This window comes from Triticum urartu, chromosome 7A (genome assembly GCF_056163025.1).
Source record: "Triticum urartu cultivar PI428250 chromosome 7A, HENAU_Tu73, whole genome shotgun sequence".
Lineage (NCBI taxonomy): Eukaryota > Viridiplantae > Streptophyta > Magnoliopsida > Poales > Poaceae > Triticum > Triticum urartu.
Window position 1 is genome coordinate 722,426 of NC_141879.1, and position 26,167 is coordinate 748,592.

The following is a 26,167-nucleotide window of genomic DNA, read 5'->3' on the forward strand; positions in this document are numbered from 1 at the left end:
GTACACTTGTCCAGTCTTCACTGTGAATGAGGCAAATTATGTTCAAGTTATCAGTCACTAGCTACCCTTATGTATTGTTTCTTAGCCAATTATGTTGGTAGCTTTGTGGACTGGAATGAGGCGATGTATAACACCCGGTCTTCAAGTAATCAGTGTCACTATATGAATGAATTTAGCGACGGGGATTTGTTGTAGTTTCCAGTCAAGTCTGTTGTATACTTTCATTAGAAGATGTGATTTTCTAAATACAATATTTGCAGAATGTGAATCTCTGTGCTTACTCATGCCGAGGGAATGAGCCTAACCGAATGCCTGGCATCGGTTGTGATCCTAAAAAGATACAGCTGAAGACTAGGCATCATGCAACAAATACAAAGCTAAGATAGGGACACGTTAACATGTTGAAGCTAGGCTAGGAGTGTGTCCTATTGAACGTTAAGAGGATCCAGAGCCAAAATTGTAGTACTAGAGTTTACCTTGAGCACGCAAAATTCTACATCACTCAATCTTCAAGTTTTTTTTAGAAAAGGAGGATTACCCCGGCCTCTGCATCAGCATGATTGCACACAGTACTGAATATTCAAGTAGTCACTGTTCCTGTATCAAAGAATCCAGTGATTGAGATTCCCTAGCTCATCAAAGAGTCAAAGACCTCCGGATGCATCCAGTTCCAGAGCATTGTGCACTTACATGATGTCAAACATATATAAGATGGATCATGTGATCCAACTAATTGCCTGGTCCATTGTCCAATGCACCGTCCATTGCTTCTCTGACCCAATATAATGGAAGTGATATATGCAGCATGTAACATTATAAGTCATGTGCTAGTCCCTGAATCTCAAACAGAGTAGAAACATTTACAACTGTTTACAATGAAGGTCTTACATCATATAAAGCATGTCTGTTCAAGCTAAGAAATAAGAAGAAATAGAAACTAATAAGATGCAGAGTTAGGGTTGAACTCGTATAGTGGCACTGTTGACAAAAATACCTTGCGCACTTTTTCTTTATTTATTTTGTTTTGTGTTTTTGCAAGATCTACTTATCCAATCTCATACAATTTAATCTATCTCAATACCGTAGAGGGATTGACAACCCCTCTTACACGTTGAGTTGCAAGTATTTGTTATTTGTGAAGTTGCCGTTTACATAGTGTTGCTTGGTTCTCCTACTGGATTGGTAACCTTGGTTTCATAACTGGGGTAAATACTTACCGTTGTTGTGCTGCATCATCCTCTCCTCTTCGGAGAAAAACGAACGTAGATACAAGCAATTAGGGGTCCGGGGAGGCTGTTGGAAGAGCTCCGTGCGGCCATGGACGAGGACGGCGAGGGGAGGTCACAGGCGCACTATAGAGCGCGCGTTTGGCACGCTCTAGAGGTGGTCACCACTGGCATTGCATTTGGCAGTGTCCTCCAGGCTGCCAATTCATGTCTAGGCTATGTATGAAGGTCAAATAATGTATGTGCATGTGTGTGTGTGTGCGCTGCTGACCCAGGGCAAACAAGTGTTGGACTGCATCCTCAAGTCCATTCTAACAGCAAACTTGTGGGGTTGATACAGTGCAGGTTGTTATGATTCAAGTTTTGTATCCATGTCTAGTAGTGATAACTCACTAAGGTGCAGCTCTCCACAAAATTTTAGCTCTAGCAAATCCTTCAAGCTTGCACTTCCTTCACAACTTGAATTTTAGGGCCAAAACTTAGATTTGGCCCCGTGATTTTGTGTGGATGTGAATGACCAAATTTGTCAAAATTTGTGACAAATTTGGTGTGACAACTAGGTGTTGCCCAAATTATTTGATAATTTTTAGAGCTACAAAATGGTAATTCTTTCACAGCAACAACCTATGTCATATTGCTTTGATCAATCAATTCAAGACCTTGCCTTGACCTAATTGAGCCAATAGTTTTACCCGAGCTTACCATAGGCCTAGTGATCATCTCCATTTAATTTCATGAATTAGATGTGGCAGAAATTGAAATTGTTTCTGGAAGAGGAATATTGCGTTGGACTTTGCAATATTGGGTCACTCGTTTGATCAAGATGGAGTGGAGAGTCTCTTAAAATATTGGAGTGATCTAGCTCAACAAAGAAAGCTAGGTTCCTTTGTGCCAGTCAGAGCTAGGGTTTCAAATTCCAGCTGGCTGGCATTTGAGTTGGTTTGGTCTTGGTTGTGATGTGATCCAGCTATAACTAGGGGCAGGTGAACTTTAATTACAAATTTCATAAGAATTTTTTTGGAAGAGAATCCAAAGTCAATAACAACAAAAATCAAAAATTCTGTTTTTTGACGTGTTACATGGAGAGGACGAAAGGCTAGGGGGCAGAGGAGATAGCAAACAAGTTTTTCAGTGCACTGCATGATGTTCGCCTGAAGGGAAAATATTGTCGTTGACCACACTCTCAAATCCAAGATATATTTAATCAGCAGGGTACTCGTCGACAAATCCAAGGCCCTCTATAACATTGGTGGTGTAATACATCTCACCCTTCCCTGACCTAGCTACTAAGTCTTTGTGTAGAAGCTGAATTAAATGCTTAGTGCACTCAACTTGTATTGTGGCAACATCAATTCACCGGGCTTAAACATTTGCATAAAGTACCGACTGACAGAAACATTCACCACATCTTCTCCTGGTGCCTTACTGGTGGTAGGTTCATTGGCTGATTTCTTCTTTCGCTTTCTGCCCTTTTTACGATGCTGAGCTAAGGGGTCCATAGAAGATGGTTCTCCGGAATGCATTTGTTGGGTTTGCTAAAATTTAGTGTGCAATTATGAGTCATGATGCATAAAAAATGAAAGAAAAATCCGACATGGCCTTTGCTAAAAAGATGACATAACGAGTGCAAGAAATTCGACGAAACGGAAATGAATCGACGTTTCGCCAAAACGTTGGCACTCATGTCGATACCTGTCAATATAAGCCAACGGTAGTACAATGGATCCCTGTTAAAAAATGAAAGAAAAATTCGACATGACCTTTGCTCACAAGAGGACATAACGAGTGCCAGAAATTCGGCGAAACAGAGATGAATCGACATTTCGCCAAAACATTGGCACTCATGTCGATACCTGCAAATATAAGCCAACGATTACTATAATGGATACTAGTTCAAAATTAAAAGAAAATTTCGACATGACCTTTGCTATCAAGAGGACATAACGAGTGCTAGAAATTCGGCAAAACAGAAATGAATCGACGTTTCACCAAAACATTGGCACTCATGTCGATACCTGTAAATATAAGCCAACGATACTACAATGGATCCTAGTTAAAAAATGAAGAGAAATTCGACATGACCTTTGCTAATAAGAGGACATAATGAATGCTATAAATTTGGCGAAATGGAAATGAATCGACGTTTTTCCAAAACATTGGCACTCATGTGATAACATACAACTATAAGTCAACCACACTAGAAGGGTTCCTATGCGTAAACTTACCAAATATTTCTAAACTACTACTCCCTCCATTCCAAAATAGATGACTCAACTTTATACTAACTTTAGTACAAAGTTGAGTCATCTATTTTGGAACGGAGGGAGCAGTATATATTTACCCTAAACAAAGATATGACCATAATACAAAATAACACTAAGAAACAATGGTATGTATTTCTAAACTACTAATATTTACACTAGGCACAAATCTCACAATGCATACCGAAGAGGTGGAATGCTTGGAGAGGGAGGGGCCGGACATGGCCGCACGGCTAGCCATGGTGGTGGAGCTCGGCGATGGCGGTGGCGACGGCGATGAGATGCCTCCTCCGGTGTTGGAGGAGGAGGCCATGCGCGCCCGCGCTAGCCCGAGGAGGGGCGCGACAACGAGGAATAGTGGCGGCGACGAGGGGCGCGCGCGGCGGCAAGGGGCGACACGATGATGAGGGGCGCACGCGGCAGCAAGGAGCGACTGCACCAACAGGCAGGGTATAAAGGCCGCCACACGTATGGCAACAAGTAGTGGCTGTCAGTAGTAGGAGGCCACCACTGCTAAAATGACCTCCTGGGACCCCCCAACCAAAGTTGCGGTGATTTAGCTGTGGCTGGGCGAGAGATTTGCCCGCCACAACTGATAGAAGGTGCAGTGGCGGGCGCCATATGTCACTCACCGCTGCGGTGTTTTCACGGGATAAGATTTGGAATGGTTCACCTATGGCGGACAAGAATGCGTGCTCGCCACTGCTACTCATGTAGCTGTAGTGGGCTAATTTTGCTACCCACCACTGCTTGCTTTCAAAAATAGTTACGGCGGCTGCCCTGCCGTGCCTGCCATGTATTGGGGCTCACCTATAAGCCTTTTCGCAATAGTGGTACTTGGGTTTGGAAAATTTCCATAGTTTGACAACTATATGTGTTGGTAAGGATGACATTGACATTGGGCAATCTAGTATTTCTCCATCAACATTCTTTCCTAAGTTGGAGACCGTGATACTTTACAAGATGCCTAAGCTAAGGGGATTGCATAGGCGGTGGCAGCACAAGTAGCAGTTGTATCATTTCCTCGGCTTAAGAAGCTAGATATCTCTGAATGCCCATGTTAGAGACACTACCGGAGGGACTCCTGTAGCAGCTTCCAGCCCTCAAGGAACTAAGAGCAACTCAACCGCGCCGACCCATTTCGTCCCCACGCGTCTGTTTGGATTGGCGCGGACAGAAAAATCGACCCAACACACCGACCCAAATGGACGCATGTCCGCTTTTCGTTCGCCTGCCGACCCGTTCCCAGCCAAATTTTGAGCCTGATTTACTTCAGCGCGGACACGAAGCGGATGTGCGCGACGCACGCCTACTCCTCCACCAGGCCCGCTAGTCGGTGGCACATTGGCCATCCTCTTCCACCCATATCGACAGCAAACCCTCGCCCGCCCTGCCCGTTGCTTCCGCCATCCATGTTCCGATGCTTCTGCCAGCAGCCCGTGCCAACTCGCCTCCCCCAACGCCGCCGCCTCCCACGTCGCCAGCACCACCACCTCGCCGCCGAGGCCCCGAAAGCTTCCCACCCCACACTCCGACGTCGCCGCGAGCAGGAAGCTGCCTCTCCCGCCTCGGCTAGCTCCTTCGTCCAACACCGCCCGATGTCCTGATGCCGTCACGCTCGTCGGACGCCGCCAGGCCAGCCACTTGGTCCAAGGGAGGCGCGCGTCTCTCCTCTTCGTCGGCCAGCTTCTTCGTCGATGCCCGCGCGTCTCTTCTCTTCGCCGGCCACCTTAATAGGCAGCGGTCGTTGTTCTGGGCTCGATCCTAGGGCACATTCCGGCTTTGAATCGCAACCGAGAGAGCGGTCATTTGCTTCTTTGGAAGGACTACTTTGACACAACCAACCCGCTATTCAAACATCAGAAATTCCGGCGGGATTTTCTTATTGCTAGGCATCTTGTCAATCATAATAGAGAGGGGGTGGTTAGATAGTATAACTATTTCGTGTGCAAAGAGGACGGCCTTGGAAAGATTGGCTTCTCACCTTATAAGAAATGCATTGCAGCCATCCGGATGCTTGCATACGGAGTGCCCGGTGATCTCATTCATGAGTACGTCCGTATGAGGGAGTCTACATGCCTAGAGTCCATGTATAGGTTCTGCTAGATTGTGATTGTTGTGTTTGGCCCTGAGTACTTGAGGCAGCCAATAGTTCAAGATACAGCCCGCTTTGTTTGCGATGAATGCAAGGAGGGGCTTCCCAGGGATGCTTGGTGGCATAGACTGCATGCATTGGGAGTTGAATAATTGCACTTCTGCTTGGCAAGGGCAGTATAATGGCCATGTCAGGGCTTGCACTATTATACTTGAGGCCGTGGCCTCACAAGAGCTCTGGATTTGGCACTCTTTCTTCGGCATGGCCGGTTCGCGCAATGATATCAACGTGCTTCAACGCTCGCCGGTGTTTTCAAGGCTTGCCGAAGGCAACAGCCCCCCGGTGAATGTTACCATCAACGGCCACAACTACGACAAAGGATACTACCTAGGTGACAGTATCTTTCCTCGGTGGACCACTATTGTGAAGACAATCCCAAACATGTCGGAGAGAAAAGGAAAAGATTTGTTCAAGAGCAAGAGAGTGCTAGGAAGGATGTCGAGCGTGTCTTTGGTGTTCTGAAATCTCGATGGGGCATCGTTCGGTATCCTGCTAGAACTTAGAGTATCAAGAAGTTGTGGGAGGTGATGACTGCTTGTGTGATCATGCACAATATAATCGTAGAGGATGAGCGCCGGAACGTATCTACGATCAAGGGTTTTAGTTTCAGGGTGGGAATGTTGTGTCTGAGCATGGAGGAGGAGCGGTAACGTTTGCGCAGTTCACCCAATTTCATCATAAAATGCTTGATTGGAAAACTCACATGCAGCTGCAAACTGATTTTGTTGAGGATATATGAGATCATGTTGGCAACCAATAGATTTATCTTTTTTTAAAATGTATTTGAGATAATTTAATTTTTATTTGGCTTGTAAACTATGCTAAATTTATTTGGTTGCAAAACTATGCTATTTTTGTTTGGTTAAGAAACTATGCAAAATGTGTGCATATTTGTAGAAAAACAGCAGTCAGCCGACCACGTCGGTAAATATGGGTCGGCGCGTCGGACGCACTACCGACCCAAATCATAAATAAGGCGTACGCCGAGCGAGCGGCCGATCAAACGGACAAAAATACGGAAAAAATCATCGTCCGTTTGTATCGGCGCGTTAGAGTTGCTCTAAATATAGGATCCTGCGACAACTTGTAATTTGGTTGAAGCAATTCGGAAGAGATCAGTTGGTCCTGACTAAAAGAATTTGGCTGATGGACTTCCAAGGACCCAACTGCTAAATGGTTCGCTTGCCTTTGATTAGGATGCCGGCGTTGGGGGATTATTCAAGCATTCCAAGATTGATGCATTTGTTTAGTCCGTTAATCTATATCTACTAATAAAATAAGATGCATTTCGCCAATTTTTTTATTCATGCATCGTCGAAAAGAATTTTTTTTTCTATTTGAGATGGTACTAAATTCTAATTCGTTTGTCTGCTAGAAAAAAGCCTTTTCCAGAATTTTGTACGTGGGCCGGGAGCTACGGCCCAGCGAAGTCATCCCACTTATTTTTTGGCCCATGCAGCTCTGAAAATTCTATTTTCCACACAGGCGACAAATAGCCCGAGCTTCGCAGATGACAACCTATAAAGGGCTGGCCCATTTTTCTTTGTTTCTGTATTTTATTTCTATTTTTATTCTCCTTTCCCTATCTCTTTCATCACTTCCAAGTTTATTTTTCTTACAGAATTTATTTCATAAATTCAAAATTCTCGAAAAAGTTAAAAACTAAAAAATATAGAAAATGTTCAGAATTCCAAAATTTTGTTGCTATTTTGAAATATATTCGTAACTTGAAAAAGGTTTCCTATTTTTTCAAAATCTTTTATTTTATTTCAAAATTGTTCGATATTTGTAAAATGAAAATGGAAATTTCAAAAAAGCTCCAAATTCTAAAAATATTCTTGTATTAGTGAAATTTCCACGTTTCAAAATAATGTTAAAAGATACACATTTTGGAAAAAATGTTATTAATTTTCAACACATGTTCTCATTCTAGAACAAATGTTCACAAATTCAAATAATGTTCATTTTTGTATTAAAAAAAGTTGGTGTGTTCAAAAAAATATTTGTGAATTTTAAAAGATGTTCCTATTCAAATTTTGTTCACGTTTTTCTGCAAGTGTACATAATTTTCAAAAAACTGTCGAGGATTTAGAAAATGGCTCATGTTTCCTACAATATTCAGAAACTTCATACCTTAAAATCTCCTTGATTGAAAGAAAAAGTAGATCAAATAATTAATGGGCCGTCTCTAGCGTGTGATGACGTAACAAAACTCTTAAATGCCCACGATCAATGAACGGAAGAATAGCGGATTGATTACTTCATATCTGGCGAAACCGAGAAATTAAATGTTCCTTTTTCACGTACGCACAGGATTTTACTTGCACATATAATACTCACTAATTTTTCTCTCGTTGCAATGCACGGACATATGTGCTAGTTATATTTAATGTTGAGTACACCCCACCTAGACTTGATGTCGAAACTCCGAAGCTAACACTTGTATGTATATATGATATATCTAAAGATTGTTCAACTGTTAGGTTCTGGCATGCATAGATTAGATTTTCCTACCAAATGATTGCCATAGCTTTATCTGTATGGACTGAAATGACGAAAGTCAATGTATACTACTCAATCTAAAGGAAACACAGCATGCTTTGCGTTGCATGCAGCTAGCGGTGGGTCCAGCAAAAACATAGTAGGAGGAGCTGCTCGGCTCTCCTATTCCTTTTTCTTCATAGTTTCATGCACAACGAGTCACTGTATTAAGATATCCTTTAGCTCACCAAATAGCTGACAAGTATGTTGGTGTTCCCAGTCAAGTCCAGTCAAGTCTATTGTAGGTTCTTATCGAACAGAAGATGAGATTTTTGTAAATACAACATTTGCGTGAGTAAATGGCCTCTGCCAAAGATGTCGAAGTTGAAGCTTTCTTTATGGACCGGAATTACTTGCCAAAGCTTCAATGAAGAAAGGCGTTCTGAAGAACTGAAGCACATCAGGGCTCAGTTGGTGGATGGCCCAGATGGTCCGGTCGAGGTAAGTGCATTAGTTGTCTGGAACATAGCGAGTCTTGTTGTTTAGTTTATTCCTCTGTTCTTGTTGCCCTGTGAGACGTGAGTGAAGGTGTTTTAAATCTGTTGACAGTTAAAGGTGTTTTAAAAGTAGGTTCAGTGAAGGCTATCCTTGAAAGAGTTATGCCCACCTGGAAACACTGCAGAGTAACCACGACTGTACAATCACAAAATTGAGAGAAATCATTGTGATGGACTGTGCTACCCTCACGACGTTTCCAGATAGAATGTATAGAGTCACTGTGCTCAAGACGCTAGAAATGAGGCGGTGCCCAAGGTTAGAGACACTACCGGAGGGACTCCTACAGCAGCTCCCGGCCCTCGAGCAACTTACTATCATAGACTGCCCGAACTTGATGGGAGCCTTCTCAAGAGGAGGTGTTTACTGGAATTTGGTGAAAGCAATTAGACATCGATTAGTTGATTGAACCAGTGCGCTGAATGCTTTGGTTGCATCAAATTGAATGCCTACGCCAGTACATGTGTATGTCGGCTTTGTAGGGCTTTACATTCCAATGAGGTATATATACTCTCTTTTCTTTACCTTATTCTCTTATTCTTTCGAAATTATACCTTGATCCAGAACATTGCACAGTAATCCATCCGTAAGAAATATAAGAGTGTTAGAACCACTATATTTCTTTCCGGAGGGGGTACTTTGTGTTGAGTTTAGGTGTAAATTTGTATTTGGCAGGATTATGTACTAAAGTGAAAATTATAAATTTCAGGAGGACAAGAGTGTAAAGAGGAAGGTAGAGATAAGGAAAGGAACGGACAAGAGCTCGGGAGGGAGGGGCTCCAGTTCTGATGTGTAAACTCCTCTCAAATCCACTATCAAATCCTAGTTGATTTAAACCAAAATTCGGTTCTTTCTTGAGGATTTCATCGTGGCACCAGAGCAATCGGTCCTGGATTCAGATTTGATCTGATTTGTGCTACGCTTGCTGCTCGTGGTGGTCGTGGCCGGCTGGCCCCCTTTGTGCACGGCAGCCATCGTCATCAAGGTCGCCGCCGTCGTCGTGCGGGGCCGCATCTTCCGGCTGTGCGGCGTTGCCTTTGTGCCGCCTCGCTGCCACTGTCCTCGTTTCAGGCCGCATCCTCCAGCTGCTGCGCTACACGTTGCCTTTGTGCTGCTCTGCTGCCGTCGTCGTGCTGTACAGATCTGAATTCTGAAGTGTTCCTGTGCTGCACTAAGTAGGAGCTGCCAACGACCAGCTAGTATTTGCTTTTTCTCTCAACAAGGTAGAAGTGTTTTTAGTCCAGCAGCTTGTGGTGGATTGAATCTTCTTGATGTGTGGTAACTGGTGTAGAGAGAATTGAACTGTGTGCCAAGGGTTGTAGTTGTTCAGTTTTTTCAGGAATACACCAATTGTTCAGTGGTCATGGGAGATACCAGTAGGGATTCTAGTATTGAGAAATTGTGTGAAAGTATGCAGCGTATGATTTCACAGCTGATGGAGCAGGCACAAACAAAAACAAGCAGTACTTCTGAAATTTTGAAGACCCTGGAACCCAATCCTGTCAAGTTAACTGGCCCGGGTGATTTTTTTAGCTGGTCTCGGAATGCTACTTTGATTCTAGAGTCACACGGACTTCAGAAATTTTTGAAGGAAGATGAGAAAAAGCCAACAGATGTCACACAAGAGCAGTGGGATCAGAATCAAAAGCGAGTTATGGTATGGCTGTTGGGGTCGATGGAGAAGACCGTGAGGGAACAGGTTGAAGGGTTTCAGTCTGCAGCTGAGGTGTGGACGAGCATTAAGAAACAGTTCTCAGGGAAATCGAACAAGATGCAAGTCAGTAGGATTTTCCATGAATTAAGGAAGATCAAGCAAGAGCAGAAGACAGTGACCGAATTTGCGGGAGAAATCAAGAAACTCTATAGAGACCTGGAGTATTTTAGACCATTTAAGGCACATGATCCCAGGGACGTACCCCTCCTTCGAGAGTGGTTTGAGCCATTGTTGGTTCAGACTGTTCTTGATGGTCTGGACTCAGAGTTCAATCTCCGTTCCCAGCTCATACAAGCCACACCAGATTGGCCTACATTGGATCAGGCCATCTCTAGTATACTGGAGGAAGAAACATGGCTGGCCAATCAGATCACAACTTCACAAACAAATGTTGATGGTAGAGCTGCACTATCTTCGGTTAAGCAAATTCAGTCTCCTGGTACTTCAAGAAATGAGCAAGCAAATGCTACTAGATTTGACTACACAAGGAAGCCTAAGATGGTGTGTGACCACTGTAAAAAACCAGGCCATTTGAAGAAGAGTTGTTTTGATATAGTTGGTTACCCTCCTGGATGGCAATCGAAACAATTTAACAGATTCACCAATGGTGGTAGTAATGCAAGAAGGCCAGATCGAGCTCATCTTACTTTATTTGGGGGAGAGCGGTCTGCGGTAGCAGCCCAAGCACTTCAAGAATTTAAAAGCAAACTTATGGCGAATACTTCACAAGGCCCTGCTGAAACAACATCTGATGCTCATTCTGGGAAAGGTATGAAGAATTTTTTAACATCTTGGATAATTGATTCAGGGGCCACAAATCACATGACAGGATCATCTAAGAACTTTTCATCATATACCCCTTGCTCTGGATGGGATAGGGTACGCATAGCTGATGGATCCTTAGCTCCGATAATGGGTTATGGGAACATTAATTGTACTCCATCTCTATCCTTAAGCCCAGTCTTGCATGTCCCTAATTTGCCAGTGGACCTCTTGTCAGTTAGTTCACTGACAAAGTCACGTAATTGCAAGGCATCCTTCGACCCTCACTCATGTACATTTCAGGATCCGAAGACAAGAAGAAATCTTGGGACTGGGATTGAGCACGATGGCCTCTACTACCTTACCAATGCCCCGTCTCCATCTCCATATGCCCTCAGTATGATGAATAGCTTGACCATTGATGAATTTCTACTAATGCATTATAGACTAGGGCATCTGTCATTCCAAGCCCTTAGTCGCATGTTTCCATCTCAAGTTAAAAATTATTGTAAGGAGAAGCTTTTGTGTGATGTGTGTGAACTGGCTAAACACACTAGAACCAATTATCCTAGTAGTAATGAGAGAAGTAAGATACCGTTTGATGTGGTGCATTCGGATGTATGGGGTCCATCGGTTGTAACTGCCCTCACAGGGGATAGATATTATGTGACCTTCATTGATGGTTTTAGTAGGTGCACATGGCTGTACCTCCTAAAGCATAAATCTGAAGTTCTGCCTGCATTCAAAGATTTTTTTTAATATGGTGCGTAACCAGTTTGGCATGAATGTGAAAATATTACGCTCCGATAATGGTACCGAATATATCAATGGTAAATTTAGTAATTTCTTGTCTTCTTATGGTATTATACATCAAACAACTCGCGTGAATACTGCAGAACAAAATGGTGTGGCAGAGAGAAAGAATAGACATCTACTGGAAGTTGCTGGAGCTCTCATGTTCACGATGAATGTGCCAAAATTCCTTTGGGGAGAAGCAGTCAAAACTGCTGCCTATCTAATAAACCGTATGCCTTCTAGTGCTTTGGGCCATAAGACTCCTATTGAATGTTTGCAGGGCTCTAACTCATTTATTGTGCCACCAAAAATATTTGGATGTACCTGTTTTGTTCATGATTACAGGAGTTCAGCAGGAAAACTTGATCCAAGAGCCATCAAATGTATCTTTGTGGGCTATTCTCCCACAAAAAAGGGATATCGGTGTTGGTCGCCTACTGAAAGGAAATTCTTTGTGAGTATGGATGTTACCTTTCACGAAAAAGAACCATTCTATTCCTTAAAACGAAATGATAATGATACAGGTAGCAAGGGGAAGAATATCATAGGAGAGAGCAATGATAGGGGAACTGTAATAATACCTATCAGGGATATCATACGCTCAGAAGATGAAACCGAGGGGGAGAAAACAACTGTAGCAGGGGATGGCATATGCGGGGTGGCTAAACTGGACCCGCTCACAAACAAATAGTTGAAGGAGATGAGGCACACATACAACTAAGAGTAGGAGATGGACTATGTGAGAGAGATCGATTAGGGGAGGAGAAATACTAGGAGAGGACCGAGATAGATGACAACACCAGGAAGCTTCCTATCTATGTTGATGTAGCGGGGAATGTTGTATGTAGGGGGCTAAGTTAACCAGCTTACACACCAATAATTGAAGAAGAATGAAGGAACGGAAAATCACCCAACCAACAGCCCGGTTTTGCTTCGGCGTCACTATAGCAAGGGACATATGGGTTCCCAATAGGACATTTCCCTCAATAACTTGTATCGGTACTTACGTTGTGGGTGTCTATTGGCTTAGTTTGATCATTGTCATAGAATCAAAGTTGAACTATGTTTTCTATCTAAGAAAAGCAGCTACCTACCAAATAGACACTGCTCTATGAAATACGTGATGTATACATGCATGCACTTTATTTATGAGAAAACCGACCCGTTCTCAGGAAATAAGGTCATTAAGTACAAAAAAGAGTACAACAATCCACACACACGCACACACCCCCACTAGCTTGAACATCACAGTAGCCGCCATGATTAGCACCGCCGAGACGACACGCCTGAATGCAAATGTTAGCATCACTGCATGCAAGCGTGCTAGGGTAATTTCGACACTTCTTAGCTTGAACTGTGTCTATGAAAATAGAGTAAAACAAAAGTGTTATTGCATGTTATCAGAACAACAAAATTCTATGATCAAACATATCTTGAAGCATGTCATTACCACAAGAAATGAAGAGTGCAAGTATCAAGACGGCCACGACAACGATGCGGGTCTTGCAAGCCATGGTGAGAACTTTGAATGGATGTTGGTTTTATCTTGACATGTATTTATAGGACTTGAAAGGTTGTTTTTTGTCGTGCTTCTTTAGAGATATGGGTTGTTTTTTGTCATGCTATTTATGTAATAGAGAGAGATTTATTACTTTGTAATGTTCATTCATATCTAACCATTACATTATTTGTTGATGATATGAAGAATATTTCCTTGACTTCATTATATAGGACTTGGCATTTGTTCTAAAGACTGAGAATACATTTTGATTATGCGTATGAGAGCAAACAAAGGAATATATTTGGGTAATCAAGAGATTCATTACTTCCTAATGTTATTCACATCCAGTCATGGCACTAATTATTGAAGATTTGAAACATATTTCTATGAACTAAAGTAGAAAAAACTAATTAATCATGTGATTAATTGAGATATTTTTTGGAAAAGTAGTACAAATATAGACACTCATGTACACGCAGAGAAACTCACCCCTATGAATACACGCACACACATTCTACCCTTACAGTCTGAGAGACTCAATCTACAAAACTTGAGATAGATGAAGTCAGCATAAGACCCTCGTAATCGTGTGGAAAATAGTAATTGAGATAGATTTAATGGAAGACTTGGAGAAGAGATAATTTGTTACAATTCACATGATAATTTATAACAAGAAAACACAGTACCATGTTAACATGGCTCATGCCTCTTTAATTACCTCTCCCTCTCTCGCTTTCAACCATAATTTCCCAATAGATATGATATAAATCTATGGTGATACTGATTCAAAATAACGCTGTAAGATATGGTGCTAAATCATTCATAGAACCTCCAACAGGTGTATATAAAGGGATAGCAAACAAGTTTTTTAGTGCACTGCATGATGTTCGCCTGAATGGAAAATATTGTCGTTGACCACACTCTCAAATCCAAGATATATTTAATCAGCAGGGTACTCGTCGACAAATCCAAGGCCCTCTATAACATTGGTGGTGTAATACATCTCACCCTTCCCAGACCTAGCTCCTAAGTCTTTGTGTAGAAGCTGAATTAAATGCTTAGTGCACTCAACTTGTATTGTGGCAACATCAATTCACCGGGCTTAAACATTTGCATAAAGTACCGACTGACAGAAACATTCACCACATCTTCTCCTGGTGCCTTACTGGTGGTAGGTTCATTGGCTGATTTCTTCTTTCGCTTTCTTCCCTTTTTACGATGCTGAGCTAAGGGGTCCATAGAAGATGGTTCTCCGGAATGCATTTGTTGGGTTTGCTAAAATTTAGTGTGCAATTATGAGTCATGATGCATAAAAAATGAAAGAAAAATCCGACATGGCCTTTGCTAAAAAGATGACATAACGAGTGCAAGAAATTCAACGAAACGGAAATGAATCGACGTTTCGCCAAAACATTGGCACTCATGTCGATACCTGTCAATATAAGCCAACGGTAGTACAATGGATCCCTGTTAAAAAATGAAAGAAAAATTCGACATGACCTTTGCTCACAAGAGGACATAACGAGTGCCAGAAATTCGGCGAAACAGAGATGAATCGACATTTCGCCAAAACATTGGCACTCATGTCGATACCTGCAAATATAAGCCAACGATTACTATTATGGATACTAGTTCAAAAGTAAAAGAAAATTTCAACATGACCTTTGCTATCAAGAGGACATAACGAGTGCTAGAAATTCGGCAAAACAGAAATGAATCGACGTTTCACCAAAACATTGGCACTCATGTCGATACCTGTAAATATAAGCCAACGATACTACAATGGATCCTAGTTAAAAAATGAAGAGAAATTCGACATGACCTTTGCTAATAAGAGGACATAATGAGTGCCCGAAATTTGGCGAAATGGAAATGAATCGACGTTTTGCCAAAACATTGGCACTCATGTGATAACATACAACTACAAGTCAACCACACTAGAAGGGTTCCTACGCGTAAACTTACCAAATATTTCTAAACTACTACTCCCTCCATTCCAAAATAGATGACTCAACTTTATACTAACTTCAGTACAAAGTTGAGTCATCTATTTTGGAACGGAGGGAGCAGTATATATTTACCCTAAACAAAGATATGACCATCATACAAAATAACACTAAGAAACAATGGTATGTATTTCTAAACTACTAATATTTACACTAGGCACAAATCTCACAATGCATACCGAAGAGGTGGAATGCTTGGAGGGGGAGGGGCCGGACATGGCCGCATGGCCAGCCATGGTGGTGGAGCTCGGCGATGGCGGTGGCGACGGCGATGAGATGCCTCCTCCGGTGTTGGAGGAGGAGGCCATGCGCGCCCGCGCCAGCCCGAGGAGGGGCGCGGCAACGAGGAATAGCGGTGGCGATGAGGGGCGCGCTCGGCGGCAAGGGGCGACACGATGATGAGGGGCGCACGCGGCAGCAAGGAGCGACTGCACCAACAGGCAGGGTATAAAGCCTGCCACACGTATGGCAACAAGTAGTGGCTGTCAGTAGTAGGAGGCCACCACTGCTAAAATGACCTCTTGGGACCCCCCAACCAAAGTTGCGGTGATTTAGCTGTGGCTGGGCGTGAGATTTGCCCGCCACAACTGATAGAAGGTGCAGTGGCGGGCGCCATATGTCACTCACCGCTGCGGTGTTTTCACGGGATAAGATTTGGAATGGTTCACCTATGGAGGACAAGAATGCGTGCTGGCCACTGCTACTCGTGTAGCTGTAGTGGGCTAATTTTGCTACCCACCACTGCTTGCTTTCAAAAATAGTTACGGCGGCTGCCCTGCCGTGCCCGCCATGTATTGGGGTTCACCTATAAGCCTTTTTGCAATAGTGGTACTTGGGTTTGGAAATTTTCCATAGTTTGACAAGTATATGTGGTGGTAAGGATGACATTGACATTGGGCAATCTAGTATTTCTCCATCAACATTCTTTCCTAAGTTGGAGACCGTGATACTTTACAAGATGCCTAAGCTAAGGGGATTGCATAGGCAGTGGCAGCACAAGTAGCAGTTGTATCATTTTCTCGGCTTAAGAAGCTAGATATCTCTGAATGCCTATGTTAGAGACACTACCGGAGGGACTCCTGTAGCAGCTTCCAGCCCTCAAGGAACTAAGAGCAACTCAACCGCGCCGACCCATTTCGTCCCCACGCGTCTGTTTGGATTGGCGCGGACAGAAAAATCGACCCAACACACCGACCCAAATGGACGCATGTCCGCTTTTCGTTCTCCTGCCGTCCCGTTCCCAGCCAAATTTTGAACCTGATTTACTTCGGCGCGGACACGAAGCGGATGTGCGCGACGCACGCCTACTCCTCCACCAGGCCCGCTAGTCAGTGGCACATTGGCCATCCTCTTCCACCCATATCGACAGCAAACCCTCGCCCGCCCTGCCCGTTGCTTCCGCCGTCCATTTTCCGATGCTTCTGCCAGTAGCCCGTGCCAACTCGCCTCCCCCAACGCCGCCACCTCCCACGTCGCCAGCACCACCACCTCGCCGCCGGGGTCCCGAAAGCTTCCCACCCCACACTCCGACGTCGCTGCGAGTAGGAAGCTGCCTCTCCCGCCTCGGCTAGCTCCTTCGTCCAACACCGCCCGATGTCCTGATGCCGTCACGCTCGTCGGACGCCGCCAGGCCAGCCACTAGGTCCAAGGGAGGCGCGCGTCTCTTCTCTTCGTCAGCCAGCTTCTTCGTCGATGCCCGCGCGTCTCTTCTCTTCGCCGGCCACCTTAATAGGCAGCGGTCGTTGTTCCGGGCTCGATCCTAGGGCACATTCCGGCTTTGAATCACAACCGAGAGAGCGGTCATTTGCTTCTTTGGAAGGACTACTTTGACACAACCAACCCGCTATTTAAACATCAGAAATTCCGGCGGGATTTTCTTATTGCTAGGCATCTTGTCAATCATAATAGAGAGGGGGTGGTCGGATAGTATAACTATTTCGTGTGCAAAGAGGACGGCCTTGGAAAGATTGGCTTCTCACCTTATAAGAAATGCATTGCAGCCATCCGGATGCTTGCATACGGAGTGCCCGGTGATCTCATTCATGAGTACGTCCGTATGAGGGAGTCTACATGCCTAGAGTCCATGTATAGGTTCTGCTAGATTGTGATTGTTGTGTTTGGCCCTGAGTACTTGAGGCAGCCAATAGTTCAAGATACAGCCCGCTTTGTTTGCGATGAATGCAAGGAGGGGCTTCCCAGGGATGCTTGGTGGCATAGACTGCATGCATTGGGAGTTGAATAATTGCCCTTCTGCTTGGCAAGGGCAGTATAATGGCCATGTCAGGGCTTGCACTATTATACTTGAGGCCGTGGCCTCACAAGAGCTCTGGATTTGGCACTCTTTCTTCGGCATGGCCGGTTCGCACAATGATATCAACGTGCTTCAACGCTCGCCGGTGTTTTCAAGGCTTGCCGAAGGCAACAGCCCCCCGGTGAATGTTACCATCAACGGCCACAACTACGACAAAGGATACTACCTAGGTGACAGTATCATTCCTCAGTGGACCACTATTGTGAAGACAATCCCAAACATGTCGGAGAGAAAAGGAAAAGATTTGCTCAAGAGCAAGAGAGTGCTAGGAAGGATGTCGAGCGTGTCTTTGGTGTTCTGAAATCTCGATGGGGCATCGTTCGGTATCCTGCTAGAACTTAGAGTATCAAGAAGTTGTGGGAGGTGATGACTGCTTGTGTGATCATGCACAATATAATCGTAGAGGATGAGCGCCGGAACGTATCTACGATCAAGGGTTTTAGTTTCAGGGTGGGAATGTTGTGTCTGAGCATGGAGGAGGAGCGGTAACGTTTGCGCAGTTCACCCAATTTCATCATAAAATGCTTGATTGGAAAACTCACATGCAGCTGCAAAATGATTTTGTTGAGGATATATGAGATCATGTTGGCAACCAATAGATTTATCTTTTTTTTAAATGTATTTGAGATAATTTAATTTTTATTTGGCTTGTAGCCAATTTTTTTATTCATGCATCGTCGAAATTTTTTTTCTATTTGAGATGGTACTAAATTCTAATTCGTTTGTCTGCTAGAAAAAAGCCTTTTCCAGAATTTTGTACGTGGGCCGCGAGCTACGGCCCAGCGAAGTCATCCCACTTATTTTTTGGCCCATGCAGCTCTGAAAATTCTATTTTCCACACAGGCGACAAATAGCCCGAGCTTCGCACATGACAACCTATAAAGGGCTGGCCCATTTTTCTTTGTTTCTGTATTTTATTTCTATTTTTATTCTCCTTTCCCTATCTCTTTCATCACTTCCAAGTTTATTTTTCTTACAGAATTTATTTCATAAATTCAAAATTTCGAAAAAGTTAAAAATTAAAAAATATAGAAAATGTTCAGAATTCCAAAATTTTGTTGCTATTTTGAAATATATTCGTAACTTGAAAAAGGTTTCCTATTTTTTCAAAATCTTTTATTTTATTTCAAAATTGTTCGATATTTGTAAAATGAAAATGGAAATTTCAAAAAAGCTCCAAATTCTAAAAATATTCTTGTATTAGTGAAATTTCCACGTTTCAAAATAATGTTAAAAGATACACATTTTGGAAAAATGTTATTAATTTTCAACACATGTTCTCATTCTAGAACAAATGTTCACAAATTCAAATAATGTTCATTTTTGTATTAAAAAAAGTTGGTGTGTTCAAAAAAATATTTGTGAATTTTAAAAGATGTTCCTATTCAAATTTTGTTCACGTTTTTCTGCAAGTGTACATAATTTTGAAAAAACTGTCAAAGATTTAGAAAATGGCTCATGTTTCCTACAATATTCAGAAACTTCATACCTTAAAATCTCCTTGATTGAAAGAAAAAGTAGATCAAATAATTAATGGGCCGTCTCTAGCGTGTGATGACGTAACAAAACTCTTAAATGCCCACGATCAATGAACGGAAGAATAGCGGATTGATTACTTCATATCTGGCGAAACCGAGAAGTTAAATGTTCCTTTTTCACGTGCGCACAGGATTTTGCTTGCACATATAATACTCACTAATTTTTCTCTCGTTGCAATGCACGGACATATGTGCTAGTTATATTTAATGTTGAGTACACCCCACCTAGACTTGATGTCGAACTCAGAAGCTAACACTTGTATGTATATATGATATATCTAAAGATTGTTCAACTGTTAGGTTCTGGCATGCATAGATTAGATTTTCCTACCAAATGATTGCCATAGCTTTATCTGTATGGACTGAAATGACGAAAGTCAATGTATACTACTCAATCTAAAGGAAACACAGCATGCTTTGCGTTGCATGCAGCTAGCGGTGGGTCCAGCAAAAACATAGTAGGAGGAGCTGCTCGGCTCTCCTATTCCTTTTTCTTCATAGTTTCATGCACAACGAGTCACTGTATTAAGATATCCTTTAGCTCACCAAATAGCTGACAAGTATGTTGGTGTTCCCAGTCAAGTCCAGTCAAGTCTATTGTAGGTTCTCATCGAACAGAAGATGAGATTTTTGTAAATACAACATTTGCGTGAGTAAATGGCCTCTGCCAAAGATGTCGAAGTTGAAGCTTTCTTTATGGACCGGAATTACTTGCCAAAGCTTCAATGAAGAAAGGCGCTCTGAAGAACTGAAGCACATCAGGGCTCAGTTGGTGGATGGCCCAGATGGTCCGGTCGAGGTAAGTGCATTAGTTGTCTGGAACATAGCGAGTCTTGTTGTTTAGTTTATTCCTCTGTTCTTGTTGCCCTGTGAGACGTGAGTGAAGGTGTTTTAAATCTGTTGACAGTTAAAGGTGTTTTAAAAGTAGGTTCAGTGAAGGCTATCCTTGAAAGAGTTATGCCCACCTGGAAACACTGCAGAGTAACCACGACTGTACAATCACAAAATTGAGAGAAATCATTGTGATGGACTGTGCTACCCTGACGATGTTTCCAGATAGAATGTATATAGTCACTGTGCTCAAGACGCTAGAAATGAGGCGGTGCCCAAGGTTAGAGACACTACCGGAGGGACTCCTGCAGCAGCTCCCGGCCCTCGAGCAACTTACTATCATAGACTGCCCGAACTTGACGGGAGCCTTCTCAAGAGGAGGTGTTTACTGGAATTTGGTGAAAGCAATTAGACATCGATTAGTTGATTGAACCCGTGCGCTGAATGCTTTGGTTGCATCAAATTGAATGCCTACGCCAGTACATGTGTATGTCGGCTTTGTAGGGCTTTACATTCCAATGAGGTATATATACTCTCTTCTCTTTACCTTATTCTCTTATTCTTTCGAAACTATACCTTCATCCAGAACATTGCACAGTAATCCATCCGTAAGAAATATAAGAGTGTTTAGATCACTATATTTCTTTCCGGAGGGGGTACTTTGTGTTCAGTTTAGGTGTAAATTTGTATTTTGCAGGATTATGTACTAAAGTGTAAATTATAAATGTCAGGAGGACAAGAGTGTAAAGAGGAAGATAGAGATAAGGAAAGGAACGGACAAGAGCTCGGGAGGGAGGGGCTCCAGTTCCGATGTGTAAACTCCTCTCAAATCCACTATCAAATCCTAGTTGATTTACACCAAAATTCGGTTCTTTCTTGAGGATTTCATCGTGGCACCAGAGCAATCGGTCCTGGATTCAGATTTGATCTGATTTGTGCTACGCTTGCTGCTCATGGTGGTTGTGGCCGGCTGGCCCCCTTTGTGCGCGGCAGCCATCGTCGTCAAGGTCGCCGCCGTCGTCGTGCGGGGCCGCATCTTCCGGCTGTGCGGCGTTGCCTTTGTGCCGCCTCGCTGCCACTGTCCTCGTTTCAGGCCGCATCCTCCTGCTGCTGCGCTACATGTTGCCTTTGTGCTGCTCCGCTGTCGTCGTCGTGTTGTACAGGTCTGAATTCTAAAGTGTTCCTGTGCTGCAGTAAGTAGGAGCTGCCAACGACTAGCTAGTATTTGCTTTTTCTCTCAACAAGGTAGAAGTGTTTTTAGTCCAGTAGCTTGTGGTGGATTGAATCTTCTTGATGTGTGGTAACTGGTGTAGAGAGAATTGAACTATGTGCCAAGGGTTGTAGCTATTCAGTTTTTTCAGGAATACACCAATTGTTCAGTGGTCATGGGAGATACCAGTAGGGATTCTAGTATTGAGAAATTGTGTGAAAGTATGCAGCGTATGATTTCACAGCTGATGGAGCAGGCACAAACAAAAACAAGCAGTACTTCTGAAATTTTGAAGACCCTGGAACCCAATCCTGTCAAGTTAACTGGCCCGGGTGATTTTTTTAGTTGGTCTCGGAATGCTACTTTGATTCTAGAGTCACACAGACTTCAGAAATTTTTGAAGGAAGATGAGAAAAAGCCAACAGATGTCACACAAGAGCAGTGGGATCAGAATCAAAAGCGAGTTATGGTATGGCTGTTGGGGTCGATGGAGAAGACCGTGAGGGAACATGTTGAAGGGTTTCAGTCTGCATCTGAGGTGTGGACGAGCATTGAGAAACAGTTCTCAGGGAAATCGAACAAGATGCAAGTCATTAGGATTTTCCATGAATTAAGGAAGATCAAGCAAGAGCAGAAGACAGTGACCGAATTTGCGGGAGAAATCAAGAAACTCTATAGAGACCTGGAGTATTTTAGACCATTTAAGGCACATGATCCCAGGGACGTACCCCTCCTTCGAGAGTGGTTTGAGCCATTGTTGGTTCAGACTATTCTTGATGGTCTGAACTCAGAGTTCAATCTCCGTTCCCAGCTCATACAAGCCACACCAGATTGGCCTACATTGGATCAGGCCATCTCTAGTATACTGGAGGAAGAAACATGGCTGGCCAATCAGATCACAACTTCACAAACAAATGTTGATGGTAGAGCTGCACTATCTTCGGTTAAGCAAATTCAGTCTCCTGGTACTTCAAGAAATGAGCAAGCAAATGCTACTAGATTCGACTACACAAGGAAGCCTAAGATGGTGTGTGACCACTGTAAAAAACCAGGCCATTTGAAGAAGTGTTGTTTTGATATAGTTGGTTACCCTCCTGGATGGCAATCGAAACAATTTAACAGATTCACCAGTGGTGGTAGTAATGCAAGAAGGCCAGATCGAGCTCATCTTACTTTATTTGGGGGAGAGCGGTCTGCGGTAGCAGCCCAAGCACTTCAAGAATTTAAAAGCAAACTTATGGCGAATACTTCACAAGGCCCTGCTGAAACAACATCTGATGCTCATTCTGGGAAAGGTATGAAGAATTTTTTTAACATCTTGGATAATTGATTCAGGGGCCACAAATCACATGACAGGCTCATCTAAGAACTTTTCATCATATACCCCTTGCTCTGGAAGGGATAGGGTACTCCATCTCTATCCTTAAGCCCAGTCTTGCATGTCCCTAATTTGCCAGTGGACCTCTTGTCAGTTAGTTCACTTACAAAGTCACGTAATTGCAAGGCATCCTTCGACCCTCACTCATGTACATTTCAGGATCCGAAGACAAGAAGAAATCTTGGGACTGGGATTGAGCACGACGGCCTCTACTACCTTACCAATGCCCCGTCTCCATCTCCATATGCCCTCCGTATGATGAATAGCTTGACCACTGATGAATTTCTACTAATGCATTATAGACTAGGGCATCTGTCATTCCAAGCCCTTAGTCGCATGTTTCCATCTCAAGTTAAAAATTATTGTAAGGAGAAGCTTTTGTGTGATGTGTGTGAACTGGCTAAACACACTAGAACCAATTATCCTAGTAGTAATGAGAGAAGTAAGATACCGTTTGATGTGGTGCATTCGGATGTATGGGGTCCATCAGTTGTAACTGCCCTCACAGGGGATAGATATTATGTGACCTTCATTGATGGTTTTAGTAGGTGCACATGGCTGTACCTCCTAAAGCATAAATCTGAAGTTCTGCGTGCATTCAAAGATTTTTTTTAATATGGTGCGTAACCAGTTTGGCATGAATGTGAAAATATTACGCTCCGATAATGGTACCAAATATATCAATGGTAAATTTAGTAATTTCTTGTCTTCTTATGGTATTATACATCAAACAACTCGCGTGAATACTGCAGAACAAAATGGTGTGGCAGAGAGAAAGAATAGACATCTACTGGAAGTTGCTGGAGCTCTCATGTTCATAATGAATGTGCCAAAATTCCTTTGGGGAGAAGCGGTCAAAACTGCTGCCTATCTAATAAACCGTATGCCTTCTAGAGTTTTGGGCCATAAGACTCCTATTGAATGTTTGCAGGGCTCTAACTCATTTATTGTGCCACCAAAAATATTTGGATGTACCTGTTTTGTTCATGATTACAGGAGTTTAGCAGGAAAACTTGATCCAAGAGCCATCAAATGTATCTTTGTGGGCTATTCTCCCACAAAAAAGGGATATCGGTGTTGGTCGCCTACTGAAAGGAAATTCTTTGTGAGTATGGATGTTACCTTTCACGAAAAAGAACCATTCTATTCCTTAAAAGGAAATGATAATGATACAGGTAGCAAGGGGGAGAATATCATAGGAGAGAGCAATGATAGGGGAACTGTAATAATACCTATCAGGGATATCATACGCTCAGAAGATGAAACCGAGGGGGAGAAAACTGCCAATACAACTGTAGAAGGCGATAATACATTAATATCTGATGCGTATGAAAATCTTTCAGGTCAACAGGAGATGGATACAGGAGATGAAGAAGGTGTACCGCAGGAAGTTGATGAAGAAGTTGTGAATCAATCACAAGTACTAGAGGAGGCACCAACAAGTGAAGAAATGGCCCACGATGAGGGTGATGTTGAAGGTACTCAAACCCATATACCATCCTCTAGTACTCAAATAAATGATGAACCGATTGCCTTACGAAAGGAAAAAAGAAAAGTAGATATACCTGCGCGTCTGAAGGATTGTGTTGGATATAAACATGATCTTGCAAAATTTGTTTCCTATGATAGATGTACTTCCTCTTTTAGGAGCTTTATTGCATCCTTGGATTCTACATCAGTACCTAAAGATTGGAAGGATGCAATGAATGATCCTAAATGGAAGGCAGCAATGTTGGAGGAAATGTATGCTCTAGAAAAAGAATAATACATGGCAATTGGTAGAATGGCCGAAGGGCAAGGAACCAGTCGGATGCAAATGGGTTTACACCATTAAGTGTAACCCTGAAGGTAAAATAGAAAGGTATAAAGCTCGGTTGGTGGCCAAAGGCTACACACAAACTTGTGGTATTGATTATGAGGAAACATTTGCTCCTGTAGCAAAAATGAATACAGTAAGAACTTTGATATCTTGTGCAACTAATCTTGGGTGGAATTTCTTTCAGATGGATGTAAAAAATGCGTTCTTACATGGAGACCTTCAGGAGGAAATTTATATGCATATACCACCAGGTTTCAACACGGTACAAACTGAAGGAAAGGTCTTGAAGCTCCGTCGTTCACTATATGGCCTAAAACAATCTCCTCGTGCGTGATTTGGTCGATTTAGAAAAGCTATGCTGAAATTGGGTTTCAGCCAGAGCAATGCCGACCATACTTTATTTTATAAAAGATGTGGTGGAAAACTGACGATATTAATTGTCTATGTTGATGATATTGTTATTACAGGAGATGATGATCAAGGTATTGAAAAAGTGAAGCAACATTTGAGTAACGAGTTCGAAGTCAAGGATCTAGGACAAATGATGTACTTTCTTGGAATTGAAGTCTCACGAAGCTCAAGAGGTATCTATCTATCTTAAAGAAAATATGTGCTAGATCTGTTGTCAGAAACTGGTATGTCTGGGTGTCGTCCAGCATTAACACCAATTGAACAAAACCACAGATTGACTAGTGAGTCAGGGGAACCTGTTGACCGGGAGAAATATCAGAGACTTGTTGGCCGTTTGATTTATTTATCGCATACTCGTCCTGATATAGCTTTTGCCGTAAGCGTGGTGAGCCAGTTTATGCATAATCCTAAAACTCACCACATGGATGCAGTAAATCGAATCATTCGGTATTTAAAGGGGTGCCCAGGTCAAGGTTTATTGTATAAGTCAAATGGCAATTTACAAATAGAATGTTATACTGATGCTGATTGGGCCGGTTCATTAGATGATAGAAGGTCTACCTCAGGATACTGTACGTTTGTTGGAGGAAACATAGTTACTTGGCGTAGTAAGAAACAAAATGTTGTTGCAAGGTCCACTGCAGAAGCAGAATTCAGAGCTATGGCTCATGGAGTATGTGAGGTCTTATGGCTAAAAATCATACTGATGGAGTTGGGTCTATTCCAGGCAAGACCATTGATGATGTATTGTGATAATAAGGCTGCACTAGATATAGCACATAACCCGGTTCAACATGGTATAACAAAGCACATAGAAATTGACCGACACTTTATCAAAGAGAAGCTTGACCAAGGAATAGTATGTATGCATTATGTGAGCTCTTCAAACCAACTAGCGGATATTCTGACCAAAGGTCTCGCTGAAAATGTGTTTTCTAGCTTATGTAGCAAGATGGGGTTATATGATGTTTTTGCCCCATCTTGAGGGGGAGTGTTGAGTTTAGGTGTAAATTTGTATTTGGCAGGATTATGTACTAAAGTGTAAATTATAAATGTTAGGAGGACAAGAGTGTAAAGAGGAAGATAGAGATAAGGAAAGGAACAGACAAGAGCTCTGGAGGGAGGGGCTCCAGTTCTGATGTGTAAACTCCTCTCAAATCCACTATCAAATCCTAGTTGATTTACACCAAAATTCGGTTCTTTCTTGAGGATT

At 42.8% G+C, this 26,167-nt stretch overlaps 4 protein-coding genes and 1 long non-coding RNA gene across 5 annotated transcripts; 4 read left to right on the plus strand and 1 right to left on the minus strand.

Annotated features, from left to right (window-relative positions):
• Nucleotides 1-5,666: 5,666 nt before the first annotated feature.
• LOC147956647 (uncharacterized) lies at nt 5,667-6,104 on the plus strand. The gene has a single exon (XM_087537838.1). It carries the CDS (start codon nt 5,667-5,669, stop codon nt 6,102-6,104), a length of 438 nt encoding a protein of 145 aa, XP_087393964.1.
• Nucleotides 6,105-10,041: 3,937 nt separating this feature from the next.
• On the plus strand, nt 10,042-11,495 carry LOC147956648 (uncharacterized). The gene is made up of 2 exons (XM_087537821.1): nt 10,042-11,161; nt 11,458-11,495. The coding sequence occupies exons 1-2, from the start codon at nt 10,042-10,044 to the stop codon at nt 11,493-11,495; spliced, it is 1,158 nt and encodes a 385-aa protein (XP_087393947.1).
• Nucleotides 11,496-13,077: 1,582 nt separating this feature from the next.
• Nucleotides 13,078-13,488, minus strand: LOC147956649 (uncharacterized). The gene is made up of 2 exons (XR_015609733.1): nt 13,400-13,488; nt 13,078-13,309 (listed from the first exon to the last, which is right to left on the minus strand). It is a non-coding gene; the product is annotated as an uncharacterized LOC147956649 (long non-coding RNA).
• Nucleotides 13,489-17,630: 4,142 nt separating this feature from the next.
• LOC147956650 (uncharacterized) lies at nt 17,631-18,068 on the plus strand. Its single transcript, XM_087537843.1, has one exon. The coding sequence runs from the start codon at nt 17,631-17,633 to the stop codon at nt 18,066-18,068; it is 438 nt and encodes a 145-aa protein (XP_087393969.1).
• A 3,453-nt stretch (nt 18,069-21,521) lies between these two features.
• Nucleotides 21,522-22,921, plus strand: LOC147956651 (uncharacterized). Its single transcript, XM_087537818.1, has 2 exons — nt 21,522-22,641; nt 22,884-22,921. Exons 1-2 carry the CDS (start codon nt 21,522-21,524, stop codon nt 22,919-22,921), a joined length of 1,158 nt encoding a protein of 385 aa, XP_087393944.1.
• The last annotated feature ends 3,246 nt before the right edge of the window (nt 22,922-26,167 follow it).